Source organism: Phocoena sinus, chromosome 8, assembly GCF_008692025.1.
Source record: "Phocoena sinus isolate mPhoSin1 chromosome 8, mPhoSin1.pri, whole genome shotgun sequence".
Taxonomy (NCBI): Eukaryota; Metazoa; Chordata; class Mammalia; order Artiodactyla; family Phocoenidae; genus Phocoena; species Phocoena sinus.
The window spans coordinates 24,310,701-24,328,694 of NC_045770.1; the positions used below are offsets into that span (position 1 = coordinate 24,310,701).

Below are 17,994 nucleotides of genomic sequence, written 5' to 3' on the forward strand. Positions count from 1 at the left end.
AGGCATTTACTGATCAGGCTCTATGATTAAGAGGGAAGGTCAGTCAGGTGAGTAGGGTATAGGTGAAGCAGGGTCTGGTTGAGGGATGTACAGAGAGCAAGAGAACAGCCTAATCATACAATTAGCCTACCCTACAAGCTCTTCTTTCAATATGACTCATGCTCACTCCTCCAACCAGAGGTGGGGTCGGTGTTCCCTCCCCTTGAATCTGGGGAGGGAATACTGACTGCCCTGACCATGGAGTATCACAGAAGTGAGGTATGTGACCTCCCAGGCTAGGCCTAGCCAGAAATATGGATTAAAAAAAGCTCTCTGATGATTTCCAGTCCCAGCCTTCAACCTTCCAGCTGAGACCCCAGACATCATGGAGCAGAGACCAGCCATCCCTTCCTGTGCCCTGTCTGAATTCATGATCCACAGAAACGAGAGAAAATAAATGGCTATTGTTGTTTTAAGCCACTATGTTTTGGGGTCATTTTTACATAGCAATAGATAAATACAGCACCCCTAACTTTACTTTCCCAATCACCCTAGGTTGGTCCCTTAGAGTGGTGTGTAGTACCTTCACCTACCAGCTCCTCTATAATCAATAGGTCACCAAGTCCTGCCTACTTCCTTTGAATGTCACACTCAAGCCTTCTCTCTTGCTGACCCTACTGTAGGCCAAGCACAAACTTTTTTGTACCTACTGCTTTAATGGCTATGAAATCATTACAATGTGTACCAGTGCTGAAATTTTGTTTGTGTGTGTGTGTGTGTGTGTTTGTGCATGTGTGAAATGTACAAGATATATCACATCTTTATCTGAAAAAGTTGAATTTTAAAGAAATAACTGAGAAAATTAAGCAGCTAGTCTGGCCTAATAAACAGAGGCCAAGGCTAATAAATACACTAGGTGAACAAACAGCAAAAGATGACTGGTTATAATAATAGCTCCTTACATAGTTCTTAGTATGGGGCATTTCTTTCACTGTTTAATTCTTTAATCCTCACAAAAACCCAATGAATTAGGGAGCTTTGTTACTCATTTTACAGATGAGGAAACTTAGATTCCATAAATTGTCCAAGGTCACAGAGCAAGTAATTAGTGACAGAGCTACAATTTGACCCAGGCTGTCTGGTTGCCAGAACTAGGCTCTTAACCTCTACACTAGTTTTGCCTTATGAGAGACTTGCCTTAGAAGCACAGGGGTCAGCTGTGGACAATTCTGCTGTCAAAAGCACTATCAGGAAATATTGCCACTATGTTGGACAGGATGACTTCTAGAGAAGTTCAAAGAGACTTAGGGGCAGTTGGGAGAGAAGGAGAACAAATTTACTCCTGAGCTACAGCAGATAGCTTCCCTTCAAACTAAAATTCAGAAAAATAAGGCAGCCAAAATGTAGTTAATAATTTCATTTAAGAATCTAGGAATTTGGAAAGTCAAGTTTTTTTTTTAAAGAAAATAGGGAAATTCACTGCAACAAGAATAATTGTAGCACTTGAGTGGCTTACACTTAGACTCCTAAATAAATAAAATCTAATTCTGATCTTTATTTACATTTATCCAAAAAATTTAATTAGGAATCCATTCAAAGCATAGAATTGGGAGTTAGGGCAAAGAGGTAATTGTTGACGGTATTAAATAGATGAAATTACCCAAAGAGTCTACAGAGAAAGAAACTTGGGGAACACCTGCATTTAGGTGGAGGAAGAGGACTCACCAAAGTAGATGGAGCAAGAATTATAAAAAGAAAGGTAGCAGAGAATCAGATTATGCTGTGAGCTGTGTCACGCTGCACCCTCCACCTCCACTTCTTTATACATCTGTGATAATCCCCATTCACACCCCGGATGTGAAGCCACAACCACCCTGAGGGGAAGCAGAACCAAAGCAAACAGACAACAGGACACTAAACTTTTTATTACAGAATTCTAAAGTCACAGTTCAGGTAGAAGACAACAAGTATTTGAAATCCATTTTTCCTACCCCTATGCAATACTAGTTAAGTAGAACTCAGGGGAGAAAGGCTAGAGCTGGAGAGGAAGCCAGAGGATCAGCCTCTGAGGAGTGTCCCTGATCTCTGTGTCCTGCTGCAGCCCAGCCACAGGGGAATGTGACGTTAGAATCATCCCCTCTACACACACACACACACACACACACACACACACACACACACACACAGAATAAATTCAGTGGTATGACGGAGAGTGGATCTCACTCAGTTCCCTGATTCAAACCAGCTTGTCTGAAAAGGGAGCCCACATGAGCACTCGAGGTTAAATGGAAGATTGCTTAGGGTGCTTGGATATGAGGAGCCTAAGGTAGCCTCACAGAAAGTCCCCATGACCCAAAGAGCTCCCCCATACAGCTAAATGGGTGATTTTCCTGTTATAGCTGTGAAGAGTACAGAAGTTAGCTGAACTGGAGCTGGTGATCCTCAAGAGGCTCCACTGTTGGGAAAGAGGGCCTCACCATACAAGTCATACAGGCGTTACCATGCTGGATATGAGGCAGACCAGGACGATATCATACCCAAGATAGAAGGGGTGAAGGGAACAATCCTGAAAGTGACAAACCTTTAACTTAAAATTTATGAAAAGATAACTGAATTTGACTGAGTTTAGGTGAAAATGACTAGATTAAAATTTCTTCCATGAGATAGAAATAAAGTGTTTGAATAAAAAAAAAATTAAGTCCAGTTTAGAGAGAATTTAAAGCTTTTTTTTTTTTGCATATCTGAATTTGTAGCTTCAAGTTATCATTCCTATCACATTAGATAACACAGTGTCTGGACATAGAGTCGTTAATAAAGACTACCTCTTTCGAAATGTACCTAATCTTGGATTCTAAGTTAACTACATTTGTTAGAGATCTAGCCAATAAGTGTAAGTGGAGTCTTATGTTTTGGAAAGTATACTATCAGTATTGATAAAATAAACTTTTTGGCCTCTTCCTCTTTATAAATGTCCATAACTATAGTCATAAGCCCCAGAGTGCTTTTCTAAAAGTATAAGTTAGTTTTAGGAACATTAGAATAATATTTTCATAGCAGAGAACAAAGTGGAAAATAAACAATTTTCTTAAGAGTTTAGAAAAAATGCATGTATTCGATTCACAATACAAGGATATTTGTTATTCACTTCTAATTAAATTCTTCTGTAACAAGTAACTTCTATCATAGTTAGTCTGTTGGAATAACTCGTTGTACTAGCTTGACTAGTGTCCCCCACAAATACTGCCTGTGAATGACTTTATTTGTAAATAGGGTTTTTGCAGATGTAATCAAGTTGAGGTCATACTGAATTAGGGTGGGCCCTAAACTAAATACAATGACTGGTGTCCTTATAACAAGAAAGGACACACACAGTGAGAGGGCCATGTGGAGGAGGCAGAGACTGGAGTGATGCACCTACAAAAAATGAACCACCAAGGAATTCCAACAACCACCAGAAGCTAGGAGAGAAGCATGGAATAGATTCTCCCTTAGACCCTACAGAAGGTACCAACCCTGCCAACACCTGGATTTCAGACTTCTAGCCTCCAGAACTGTGAGAAAATAAATTTGTTTGTGGTATTTTGTTATGGCAGCCATAGGAAACTAATATACTCATCCTGAGTCAAATTACATGTCACTTCCTTATGTTTCCTAATTATATACCCCACAAAACATCTCCTTTCTTGAAATCCTGGGAAGGACAGTGTCAAGAGCTTCTTTAGCAGATATCTAGAAATGTTTGTACCCCATTGTTGAAATAATTTTCCAAGCCCAGGGTGAAGCTCCTCCTGCCTAGGGTGCCATGTCAGCAAACTGAAACTTAGATAATTTTCATGTCCCTGTAAATGCTTCACTTGACCAGAAATAGAGTATATCAAACCAGCCAACCCCCAACTGCCAAGAATTTGTAATAACTTCTTTGTTCTAAGTAAGGTCAGATATGCAAACTCAGACAATTAACTAAGCCAAATACTCTTTCCTTATTCCCTGATTGACCTGCTAGTCTTATAAGGAAATCCCTGACCTCCAAGCCAATCATGCTGTTTCCACTTTGCCACTTCTAAAGCTCTATAAAACTCGCTCTTGCCCCAAATCCCTCAGGAAGAGTACTCCGCTGCTTGTGAGGCACTGTACTCCCCCAAATCCATGGGGAGTATAAGTTTTCCCTTGAATAAAGGATATCAAACTCATTATTAAATTGTCCTATTTTTGTCATTTGACAACAGGTATTCAACAAGAAAATGATTACATTTTCATTGTAATGAAAGATGGCGCAACAGAAGAGTGTTCCTAAAAATAACTTTCATATGATTTATCTTGGGGTTTAGAACAAAAAGATACAAAAGAAGATATTTTAGGAAGTTCTTAGTAAGTGTAAGACAGAAGTCCTACTTGTCCCAAGAATGACTTTTGGGCTTGTTACATGTTCCTCCACCTTTAGGAGGTCTGCTCAACAGTGGCTCCCAAGCCTTTCAATTCAATTTTACAAGTAGTGGGGCCCCTAACTCAGCAAGGAACTGCACTAAAAAATGTGGGAAATTTTTTAAATGATGAAAGTCCTTTTCCTGCTTTTATGTTTTAGATTTGGAGTGGCTCCTCAGCCACAGGCTAAAAGGAATGACCCAATTTACATCTGCTGCTGTCTTAGGCCTCAGACATTGAGGTATGAGCTCAATTAAGAGAAAAATTAGAGCTAGGACAGTGGTCCAGAAATGCCACAGATTTAAAGCAAACATAATCTTACTGACCACTACTTATCACTCAGTACACTTAGTCTACTTCCAAACGTAGGCTAAGAAGCAACCCAACAGCTAGTCCCTACCTACTTCACCTAGTATAAGCATACTATGAAATGTTCTTATTCATTCAGTGAACACAGAAGTAAAGGCGAACAAAGGTCAGATTCTAGAGACAATACATAACTAGAATCAATAATGTGGTGTGGGGAGGGGGTCAATAGACAGTCAAATGAAGGTTGCTAACCTGGAAGATGGAGATAGTTATTAAGTGGAGCAAGTCTGTGATGGATGATGAGATGTTCAAGAAATACCTGGAAATACATGTTGATCTTGCAAGCAGTTGCAGACAGTCTGGAGCATCAACATGCAGACGGTGGTTGAAGCCACAGAGGTAGATAAAATTACCCAGGAAGAGTATGTAGCTCAGCAAGAGTAGAAATGGAGATGAAATTCTGGGATGTGCAGGCAGAGGAAGAGCCAGAGAATGAGACTGAGAAAACTGAGAGATAAATGTGGGACCAGGAAAGAATGGCATCTTTGAAGTCAAGAGACGAACAAAATTCAATAACCAGGAGTGTTCAAGGTGCAAATGCTGTAAGGAGGTCAAGTTAGAGGAAGATTGAAAATGAGCTTCTGATTAAGCAATAGGAGGTCACTGATGACCTTGGCAAGAGGACCAGTGGGGACATAAGCCAATGAGTACTAAGTAGAAGAAATAGAGACAGATTGTAGACTGTTCTTTCAAGATGTTTAGCAGAAGATGGAGGAAGGAGGAAAACAAGGGTCATAACTTGACCAAGGTAGGGGAAGGCATTTTTTTTAAGGATGGCGGATACTTCAATGTTTGTAAGACAGTGGTTCTCAAACTTTAGTGCATCAGCATCACCTGGAAGGCTTATTAAAATTCAGATCGCTGAGACACTGCCCCCCAACAAAGACTTTCTGAATCAGTAGGTCTGGGGTGGAGCTCAAAAACTTGCATTTCCAACAAGTTCTTGATAATGATAATGCTGCTGGTCTGTGGACCAAAACTTTGAGAACCCCTGTTGGAGGCTAAGGAGGAAATAACTAATAAAAAGATGTTTGGAAGATACAGGAAATGTAGGTATTCTGGAGCAAAACACAGAAGCAGAAAGAATTCAGGAAAAGATAAAAAAAACAGTTGGCCTCGAGTAAGAAGTGAGGCGTAGGCAGATGAAAATGGACACTGTTAAAGTTTAGAGGTAGAGAAAGCAAGTTATGAAAGTGCATGCCTGAAAGCCTTATTTTATTTTCTCTGCTTATATTCCCAAAGTAAGGTCATCTGCTGAGAATGGAAGAGGTAAGGTAGAGTAGGGGGCAAGAAAATTACAAAAAAAAAAAAAAAGAAAATTACACACTTAGCAGCCATAGGAAAAGGGCCTTGTAAAGGTAGTCCCAAGCCCCACCCTTTCTTAGAGGTATAATTGTGGTCTCTTAACAGGAGTGTTAATTTTCAAACCTGGCTTGCTGCAAAGTTGGCTCTTTCCTCTCTGCCTTCCTGGTTCCCACTGCTACCCTTCAACCATCAGCCAATGTCAAAGAAACATCTAAGTAGTATCAGTCTGCTTCAGCAACCACAATAATAAAATACTGCATTTATCATTAATGAAAATAGCAAACCCCAATAACACCCAGGGAAGTCTCCTGTCATTCTTTAGATAAAAACAGACAAAAACTAGTATAGATCTAAGTTTGAATCAGCACTTGTGACATTAAGCTGTTACCAATTCAGAGAGCAGGCTGCTACTTACTCTCTTTACTCACTGTGGGATCTCATTATCAAAGATTTTTAATCTTGAGTGTTAGAATACTTAAAATTTATAAACAGAATTGTCCGTATCTTTATATGCATGTCTTTTTCTTTAATCAGACGCTCATAAAAGTCTGTAACTCCTCAACCGTCTAAGACCCCTGTTCCAGACTGTCCATTGGTTAAAATAGAAGTTTAGTGACATGGCAAAGTCCGTATTTGATTTTACAGTCTAGAATAGGCAATTAGAAAATAAACTCTTCCCATTTAAAACAAAGTATTAAACTCTACTCTGTTCTCAGGCACACACACCTCATTCATTCAATCCACACATGAATGCCTTCTGTGTGCCAGACACGTTTCTTTTTGCATTCAGTTTTAGCAGGACTGGATTCAACCTTGGATATTTAGGGGATTCTCTTTGAGAAAAATAATATAAATCACAAATACAAAACTCTTAGGGCCCCTCCCAGCGCCTTGGGAGACATGGGCAAGTAAGGGGCCCAGAAGCTTCTGCCTGTTTCTATGCCTAACCTGTTTCTACGTTCTGGGGAATCTTAAACTGAGGCCACACTTTTCTCTGCCTTCATTTCCAAGTCAATTTCCCCCCACCTCCAAATCCCAGAAAGTCCAAGGTTGATTTTAGGGTCATTATGAAGTGCTAAAGACTGAATGTCTGTCTCTCTCCAAAAATCCTATGTTGAAACCTAATCCCCAATGTGATGTTATTGGTAGGTGGGGCATTTACTTTGGGAGGTAATTAGGTCATGAGAGTGGAGCCCTTGTGAATGGGATTAGTGCCTTTATAAAGGAGACCCAGAGCTCTCTAAACCCTCTTTCTGCCATGTGAGTACACAGTGAGAAGTCAGCAGCAACCTGAAAGAGGTTCCTCACCAGAACCAACCATGCTGGCATTCTGATCTCAGACTTTGAGCCTGCAGAACTATGAGAAATAAATTTCTGTTGGTTTATAAGTCATGCAGTCTATGGTACTTTGTTACAACCACCAAGACTACGACACAGTCCATCTTCGTAACCTTATTACAACTATCTCTAGCTTTGAAATTTAAATATTCACAAACTTCCAAAAATATACAAAACATGAAATAATTTGTGATATATTTTTTACTTTTGTCTGATATAAAATTTAAATTTTGGTTATGACATGACCTGTCTAAACGGATGAATGAATGCATTAATTACTTTCAGGTTTGAAAATTTTGACCTCTTCCAGGCATGATAGCCCTATGCCATCATCAATGGAAAAGCTACATTCCTGTTAGCTTTCATTTTGAACTAGATTTTGAAATTTAAAAGAAATAAGTGGGTTACTTTTCATATTTCTGATTCCTAAGGCTGGCTAAGATTTACTATTTCACAATTAAATATATAAATATACCTATTATAAAAATTTTAACTAAACTCTCAGAAACTATTTTACAGTAGAACATCAACATTTTCTTGATAGGTGAAAGCTTTTATATTACATTTTTATTTTGCAAGAAAATAAATTATACAACTTAAAAAATAAAATCCAAAAATTAAGCAGTTCATCAAAATATTTCAGCCTACTGCATACAGAAACTGCTACCATTTAAAATTGTACAGCATTATCATCTCAGTATGTAGTGGCACACATTCAAAATTGTATATACGAGGATAGATTACAACTTAGGAACTCAAATTTGTTCAACACTCCAGACAACATATATAGTGTAGATGACAGGAAAGCTCTCATTGTAATGTTTATTTCACAAACATGACATTGGAAGAGTTTATAAGATAGCATCCCAGTCATTTACATGAAAATAGAAAAAACAAGCTTGAGTTTAAGATAGCAAATCTTTCTGGAAAACTAGCAAAACTTTCACCCAAATTGAATTTTTAAAATTTGCCCTTTGAGCAGGGCCAATGACATCCTACTGCAAATAATACAAAATACTTTTAAACTACTCCGGTCATAGTTTGTACTAAATTTAATAAAAGGTAAAAATAAGAAAGCTAACATTTCATTTTTGGAAATTTTAACATTTATGCACAAAATAAGAGAAAGAGAAATAAAGTTTGCCAGAATGCAGGGACCCCTCCAATAAATGTAAAAATTGGAAGACTTCAGAATTTATTTCAAGATACTCATTAAATCATTAGAACAGTAATACTCTAAATATTTAACTCATTGCAAGCATTAAAATTGTTCTGTATTTTCACTTTGTAAGTTTTGTTTCATATCTACTTACTCTGGCAATGAGATGGCAATAAAGGTTAACATTTTCAAGATGGCTCCACCTTTATATTAGAAGATGAATGTTCAAATCTTAACCTCTGAAGTGTCCTATTGCCATACTGCTCATGAAAAAAATATATGCATATATATGTATATATTTTTCCCCTTAACTATGTCAGAGTTCATCCCTGCTCAGATAGCACTAATTTTAAGTGCACATTAGAGAAAAGGGACTTAGTAATAAAGGATACTAACTGTGATTCTGTATCTTTAGCAAATTGCTGGTAGTTTTTTTTCCAGATCCTTTTTTTTTTTTAAATTAGCAAATCTGTTGTCAAAATATACTTAAAGAAAATTCAACAATGGTATAGGCACCTTGTCAACTAAATGGTTTTCATAAACACCAAAAAGTAGTCAGATATACTTTTGTATACATAATGAACAAAATGATGAAAACTGTAAGTCTACAGTATTTGTTGCTGTTCTATTCCCCAAAATACAATTAGGACATAATTAGCAATTTAAAAATTTATAAAATTATTAGAAAACTTTGCTATGGATTTAGAGTTACCCACTTTTGCATTAAATTTGCCTTTGTAAATCAACACATCATGGCTCTCATTCTTAAATGACTAAAAAAAGATTAGAAATTCCAAAAAAAGTTCTGAGAACTATTCTGGTTTAAAACAACAACAAATCTTAAACTTTAAGAAATGGCCTGTAATTTTCCTTTCCATTGCTTCCTCCTTTGGCGCCCCTTTATCAGATAAGCAAATATGCCAATACCAAACTATTTATTAAACATAAGGGCCACAATTATTACCAAATTATCAGTTTTTAAAAATTTTGAATTTATCCATTGTTAACAGTCATCTAATTAGAGAAAACAGTGAGTGCTAATTTAGTTTAATCTTCACAATATGCTTGGTCTAATAACTGACATATGCTACCTTAGAGCTCAAATGTAAGATTTTAAATTAGAAACAAAATTCCAATTTCTTATGAGTTTCAGAATAGGCCTTTGACTATAGCCAGCAAAACCTTAAAAATGTTTTAAATTTGCTGTCCTTCCTTTCAGCAGGCAGCTCACAAAGTCTCTTGGGATTGGGGACAGATTCCATGAAATGCTCTTGAAAGCACTCTGTAATAATACTGTACGCCTTTCAACACTCTGGCACTCCATTTCCTACTATCATCAAAATAATTTAAAATATTACTTAATATCAAATAAAATATAAAATAATTTGCAAGAAAATTTGAAATGTGCACCACAATGAATAAAATCCATGTTGAGCCATTCTTTCCCAAAGGGGAGTAAGTTTTTCTCTTTTAAGTTGTTCATGTCCTCAAGTCCTAAAATCTCCATTACTCTGGGTATTCAGTTGCCAGCAACTAGTAAGTTGCTACTTTGGATTGACTAAAAGGAACAAGGTAAGTGTTGCCTTCTGAACATTTTTTAAATGCTTATTTTTAAAATATATAAATATATATGTACATATATTTGGCAAGTTTACTGCTCATATTAAGATTGCAACAATTTTGCTTATGCTTTTCAGGTCTATGTTGTGGTTTTTCTCTTCCTCCTAGGTGACTGATACCTAATTATTACTTTTTAAAACAGAATGTCTTCCTTTCCAGAAACCTGAGGTTATAAATCCCTAATCATGAGACTTTAAAATTTCAAAATATTTCTATGCTACAGATTAAGTGGTCAGTTATATAACTGTATTATATTAAAGCAGGAGATTTCTGTCTTGTTTTTAATAAATTTGAATATGGCATAATAAATATTAAGTATATAAACACTAAGTATCTTAGTAAACACTTAATATGCTTATTTTGCTGTTTTGACTCTGCAATCGACCAACCTATCTCCATACATTTTTTTAAACAATTAAAATAATAATTAATATGAGCTTCACTTTTTCAAAACAAGCTCTCTTAGCCATGTAAGATTTAAAAAACTCTTCATCATTTAACAATAAACAACTAAGACAGTAGTCTCCTGCTTAAAGAAAGCCAACATTTTTTAGTTGGAAAAATTTAATACCATTTTTAAGTCACCACTAAAATCCAGCTGCGATACTGAAGCGGTGTTTGAACATATAATTTGATACTATTATAAACTTATCTTTTCACCTATACCTGCCCTGTCCCAATGTTGTGTAGACCAGCTCACTCTTTTGATCAAAAGAAACCAAGAGTGCTATTTCTAGTTTTAATTGCATTTTTTAAAACAAAACGTAACAGCATTTTTCAGCACACAAACATCTGAAGATCCTTCCTTGTGCAAGTACATTTTTGTAAGAGAGGAAAAAAAGAAAAAAAAAAAAGAAAAAAGAAAAGCAACAAGAACCCCACTTTCACCCTTCCCAACTGTATTTCTTCCAGTGGGTATAAATCAGATTTTTAAAAGTTCATCATGGGCTCTTCATGAATGCAAGTTTCTCCACAAAACGGCATGCTGTTAAAACAGAGTGTGCAACATGAAGGGAATGCCACCATGCTAACTAATGTGATTGGCAAAATATAGTTGTTTTGTTAGGTAAGGCAGAGATTTTAATATTTATGTAATCAAAGTCCAAATAAACCTTCCTCTAGCACAAACTGCAAGAACTTTCTGCCCAAGCACTCCAAAATTTTGGTTCTTAATACTGTCCATGATATTCAAAATTATGCCATATATATGAAAGTGTTGATATCAGATTCATCTCTTCTGATGTATTTGTGCTCTATTAGCCATTCTATTTGCTCTTTTATCATTTTCTTTTGTGGCAAGAACATGTTTTTCAAAATTTCTACTAATTCAGTCTGCAGCTGAGCATTACTAATTTTCTTTCTCATCTTCATTATTTGTATGATAGCTTCCTAAAAGAAAAAATAAAATATTAAATTATTTTAAGTAAAACAAAACAAAAAATGACTTTTAATGTATTTTATCTTCTATCCAATACCTATCCAAATGATTAGCAATCACTAGATTAATCTTGAGACCAGTTATCTTTTTTTCACTCTGAAAAATAAAATCTGCATATTATGGAGATTTTAAAAAATGAGGAAAAACAAAATTACCCATAACTTCTCTGATGAAAAGAAAATCACACCTAAGGTTTTGGTGTATTTCCTTTCATTCCTTCGTATCCACACTATGTACATTTAAAAAGTTTATTTTACCTGTGAACACAATATGTATATAACCTGATATTGTGTTAAGAATCAACTATCAACTAAGATACAACAAACCCCTTACACATACTTTTTCCCTTGTATTCACAGTTACTTCTTTGTATAGCAGTAGAGGCCAGTTGCTGTCTGTTTCAAAAATTAATAATTACTATTCTTTATAAATTTATCAGATTAATAAACTGTACTTGTTATAAGTATCTTCAGTTTGTACTGACTCAATTAAATGGTTTAACTTTCTGTAGGAGTAAGCACTTTTCATCTAAATCAATTTTATCAATAGCTTCCTTAATGATTTCTTTAATTATTATTATTCTTTTAATAAGGAAAATTAGAAAATTACTACATATTTTCTCTTTTGCCTTTTCCAGTACAAGGTGTCTGCTTAGTCAACAAAAGGTATTCATCTGCCTTAGTGGAGGTTAGAATTCATTATAAAAGAAATGTGAAAACAAAAAAAGGAATCAATATTTGCTTTTTAACATTGAAAATGGAGTTTGGCTACAAGGCAATAGGCTTGGGAGTCAGGCACTACTCAGTGTGAGAAAAGTATACCTTCAACTTCCCCTGTACAGATATGAGGATTCCTACACTGCCACTAGGAGGTCAGGTGAATTACTCCCAATGTCAGTATGTCCAGATCCAGGCTCTTGATCACAGGGGTTTATGTCAAGGGTCCAGAGAGAAAGAAAGAAGATGGAAAAAGTCTGTCCCCCTACAGGCACTTGTACATTACGGAAACCAGTAAGTAGGAGAGGAACAACTGTAAATATTCCAATTTCTCCTATTCTAGCTTGGGTAGAGGTGAAGATGGCTGTCTTAGAGATATTAAGAGAAAAACAGAGGGGTTCTGGCCCTGGTCCCATTTAATAGGTTGGAGGTCACTTGAAAAGTGGCATGATATGATGGAAGTAATTTGCACTCCTGAATTTCTCTCAGTTCCCATATGATTAGAGTTTAGAGCCAATGGACCTGCCACAGGGCCTTCAGTGTCAGGAGAGGGTGATCCTGTAACAGCAGATGATAACAGTGTGCCATGTAGGCCAAGGGCCACAAAGAAGATGTAGCAGAGGCTCAGAGGGCTCAAGAGCTCAGTAAGAGCAGAGGACAGGCAGCCAGAACAGGAAAGAGGCCACGTGGTCCTTACCAACTGGAAAAAGAATAAACCATAGTTCATCTGCTACAGACATCAGCAATAGATAGCAATAGAAAGTCAAATTCCCATAGGTGACAGATAAAGCACTCTAGAGCTGACAAGACCAAAAACCTAGAACACTGTTACAACTGTACAGATAGGACAATCCCTTCACTGTCACTATGAAGTCAAGTGAATTTCTCTCAACCTCAATACATGCAGATGCCATCTGTGAAAACAGCAAAGAACAAGGATGGGTGGAGTACAATCAGGGAGAAATAAGTCTGAGCATTACCTAAAGGGATAGCTTGGATTAGCAGATTGAGCATTATTATGAATCAGTTTTAGACAAAACAAAAAAACTTCATTTTCTTTGCACATCTTATAGTATGACTATACCTGCCCATTCCACTTCACATCTCAACTCTAATCCATCTGTATTTATCCTGGTGTAGCCATAAACTAAGACTATATCATGCTTTTTCCTCCCAGAAGTAAAATTTTCCAAAATCTCTTATTGAATAATACATTCTCTTTTCATGGGCCACGGAAATGATTTCCTTTATTGCAAAGTTCATCTACACTTAAATAGGAGGTTTAATTCTGAGCTATTTTCTTCTATTAATCTGTATGTTATGCTATTTTATTTTTGTAGATATTTTAATAAGTTTTAATATTTGGCAAGGCAAGTTCCACTACCATTAACACCTTATTTTTTTAAGGTTCTCAATTACTCTCATCTATTTGTTCTTTCTGATAAAACTGAGAATCAATTTTTAAAATTGCAAAAATATTCCTAGTTGAATTTTTATATGAAATTCAGTAGACTTGTTACTAGTATGGGAAGTTATTCAGCCTTATCATTAAAAAATATGGTATTTCAGACTTCCCTGGTGGCACAGTGGTTAAGAATCCATCTGCCAATGCAGGGGACACAGGTTCGATCCCTGGTCCAGGAAGATCCCACATGCCACAGGGCAACTAAGACTGTGCACCACAACTACTGAGCCTGCGAGCCACAACTACTGAGCCCATGTGCCACAACTACTGAAGCCCGTGCGCTCTAGGACCCATGTGCCGCAACTACTGAGCCCGTGTGCTGCAGCTACTGAAGCCTGTGTGCCTAAAGCCTGTGCTCCACAACAAGAGAAGCCACCACAATGAGAAGCCCGCGCCCTGCAACAAAGAGTAGCTCCTGCTCTCCGCAACTAGAGAAAGCCCGCACGCAGCAATGAAGACCCAAAGCAGCCAAAAAAAAAAAAAAAAAAACAACAACAAATGGTATTTCATGTTAAAAAGAAGCCAGATACAAAGAGTACACTGTCTGATTCCATGTATATGAAGACCAAGAACAGGCAAAACAAAGCAATGGTGACAGGAATCAGGTGGGTTGAAGGTGGAGATTGGCTGAATGGAGACATGGAGAAATTACTGGAGTGATAGAAATGTTCTGTATTTTAATTGAGGTGATGGTCACACAGGTATACACATTTAGCAAAACACACTGAAAACTATGAAATATGTATTCTATTACATGTAAGTTATACCTCAATTAAAAAATTTAGTAAGAAAGAAAGGAACATGATCTTTCTATTTATTCAAATCTCCTTTTGAATCTCTCAGGTGAAGGCCCCTCTCTTCATACAGGTCCAACACACTGCTTTTTAAAGAAATGCCTGTGAATTCTATGGTTTCTTCTTTTATTTTCTTAAATTTATTTATTTGTTTATTGCTAAATAGAAAAGCATTTGATTTTTATTTATCTTTTCTCTGTTCCTTTATCATATTATATGATCTACAAGAAGTGAAAAATTTTAATCTTTTCTTCTTTTTTGTTTCATGCTTGACTGCATTGGCCAATAGTTTCAAACAATATTAAATGAAAACAGTAAAAGTGGAACTACTTGGTTTTAATAAGACTATTTCTAAAGTTAAAACAGTCATACATTAGTTTGCAATAGGTATTCTTTATCATGTTCAGAAGGTATAATCCTAGTTTTAAAATACGTTTTTTAAAGTGTCCCTAATTTCCCATTACAATGGAATTAGAAGTGTTAAAATTAAATTTTAAATACTCAATCCTAGAATCGTACTTGTTGCTGATATACATTTATTCTCTTTGACATGCAGTCAGAGAAGCATAACCTAAAACCAAGGTTTCTGCCCAACCAACAGAACCTACCAGAGACCACCAAGTCATATAGACATCTCTTTGCGCAACTAAGAGAATGTTACTAATACAATTTTTATATTTCAGTAAATTGAAAATTAGCTCTTCTGCACGAAAAGTGTGAGTACCTACATTCCTTTAACTTTAAAAAAAGATTTGAAATTAAAAAAACAACATTTTTCAAAATTTAGACACTGTGTCTTAATATTACAAACCTGGGTTCTCAGTATTCTTAGTTGAACTATTCCTTCATTCTCTTCTTCTCTCATCCTTTCTGTAGTGAGCTGCAAGCGTCCAATCAAGTTGATTTTACCCCTTTTCTGAACTTTTGCATTTTTTCTATAAAAACATTAAATCAAATATTTTACAGTGAAAGGCTTTTTAAACATCATATTATAGCAACAATGTCTAAGAGAAAATATTTAGAAATAGTCTAAAAATTAATATCCAACACTGTTTAAGGGACAAATAACCAACATGTAGCTTTATTAAAATGAACCCTATGATTTCCCTCAAACATGATAAAAGCTCTGGTAATAAGTGTGACTATGCTCCCTGTAATAACAAAGTTAATATAATTTATATGCCATGAAAGTGATTAGATAATTGAAGATATGTAGGTTGTAATTCAACATTATCTTCTAATTGGATCTAAAGGAGACAGTACTCCGTGTGGATAAAGCTGCTTTAGAGTGCAAAAGGATGTTTACTTTAAAGATGAAAAGCAATATAGTATGTCAGACACCAAAATGTATCCATGAAAAATATGTAAAGAAATAATAAACATCTCTAGTTCATTAATATGTTTAATAAACAACTAAATGGCATAAATCTAAAGTGATGACAGCATACAGATGTTTTAAATATCATGTAAGGAAAATTATTTTGCTAAAAATAAAATATTAAAATTCAAACAAGGTATTTTTATTTTAGATCAATCAACATAAACCTTACATTAAACTGAACTCCTGGTTCACTGAGAAGAGGGTACCTTCTGTAAAGTCTTTGGGTGAGTTGACTTGAGGTTCATACAATAAAACTTGCCGTTTGAGCTTTGGGAAAGCTACTAAAGACTATGAAGAATAAAGAGAAAACAATTAGCTTCTATAAACACTATAGAATACCAAGATCAATTTTACAACATGACCAATATAGGTGATAAAAAATTATGAGCACAAATTCATAATTCAAAATTTTATTTGGTACTTCCATGAATATAACAATGTAAATGCATAATGAGGAAAGAGAATGAGGAGAAAAGAGTTGGTTATGAGGAAGCAATAAATGCTCTCTTTACAATAAGACAATGAAAAAAACACAACAACAACAAACTAGAGGGATTGGTCATATATGACCACAGCAAACATCATTGCCGGTTATAAACCAGCTGTTTCTCTCTAGGTAATAATTTATTTTGGAACTTTTAACAGGCATATGGAGTAGGGGGTAAAATGTAGTTTTGAAGAGAAGGCTAATAAGTACATTTTACAGGGCCTCAAAAGGACCAAAGTCTTCTTATTCTTAGAATTTTGGTTATCATAAAAAACTTTGAACGCATTTTCAATATGAAATCTTTAGTCATGCTCTTCACAGGCAAAATTTAAACACGAACTCAATCTCTTTCTTTCTCTCTCTCTTGCCATTCTCTTAGTAACTTGCTTATTTTCAATTTTTTTTCCATAAATACCTCACTAGTGTATTTTTCTTGCTTAAAAGTCATTTGAGTGTTATGAATTCATAAATTTATTATAACACAAGCCAACACATGTTTCCTGCTATGTGAGAGGATGCAATGTTAAAAACAAAAAACATAAAAACAAACCAACCCATAAAGTTCTTCTAAGCTCAGCATCAGGGAGTTCAGTTGCAAGTTTTAGATTTTCAAAGCTGATTTTCTCTCTGGGTCTTTGGTTCCATGCAAACAATACAGCCAGCTGAAATGTTGTTACCTCCAAATCATATTGACCTACTTCATTCTTAAATGTTATCTATAATAGATAAAATAGTTAAAAAAATAAGACTCTCTTCATGATGATTACCATCTACCTACTATAATATCTCTTATATGAGATTATATACAAAAAGACTGCGAGCTGTCTTTCAATATCCATTCTTCCTTTCTTACATGGTAATAAAAATTTTAGCAGACTTTAATGACTGTCCAGAATAAAGGCTCACCTCCCAGCTTTCCTGAGCAAAAATGTGGCCATGTAACTAAGTTCTGGCCAATGAGATTTGAGTGGAAATAATGGGAGAAACTTCTAGAAGTTGCCGTTCAAGGAAGCTATACCCTCACATCTTTCCCTTCCCGTTGGGCTGGAAGACAGACATCGTGAGAGGATCATACTGGATTCTGCAGGCAAGGGAATACCTTAAGGATGGTGCTGTAACCAGAAGTCTATGTCCCTAACAACTTCATGGAACAGATCTACTATACCTCCTCAAACTTTCACTTGTGAGAGAAGGAAAGATCTATCTTGTTTAAACAAATCTTATTTGGAGTCCTGCTACTTTCAGCCAAACCAATATCTGAACTAACACACCATCTACTTACAATTCCATTTGACATGAGATGATGCCAATGTAATTTTCTACCACTATGGTTTTTTTTGTAGAATTCTTCTACTTCGGGTATCAAATCCTCCAGTTCAGTAGGAAGTGAGACAAAGACTTTTTCAGAGCTTCTTGACCAGGCACCAGCATTCAGAATTTTTATATTAACTGAATCAGCTATAGGAAAGTATATCAGAAAATATAAAGCAAATAATCTTGACAATGGGTAAAATACATACA

General features: G+C 35.8%; 1 protein-coding gene across 3 annotated transcripts in view; it reads right to left on the reverse strand.

The window, feature by feature from the left end:
• Window positions 1–7,951: 7,951 nt before the first annotated feature.
• CUL5 (cullin 5) overlaps window positions 7,952–17,994 on the reverse strand; it is a 97,311-nt gene continuing 87,268 nt past the window's right edge. For all 3 annotated transcript variants that reach the window (XM_032642129.1, XM_032642128.1, XM_032642130.1), the window contains 5 exons: window positions 17,756–17,931; window positions 17,028–17,189; window positions 16,156–16,274; window positions 15,417–15,540; window positions 7,952–11,581 (listed from right to left, as the gene is read on the reverse strand). In XM_032642129.1, coding sequence (XP_032498020.1) covers window positions 11,387–11,581; window positions 15,417–15,540; window positions 16,156–16,274; window positions 17,028–17,189; window positions 17,756–17,931 — 776 coding nt within the window. In that variant the 3' untranslated portion in view covers window positions 7,952–11,386. The remainder of the gene's footprint in view (window positions 11,582–15,416; window positions 15,541–16,155; window positions 16,275–17,027; window positions 17,190–17,755; window positions 17,932–17,994) is intronic.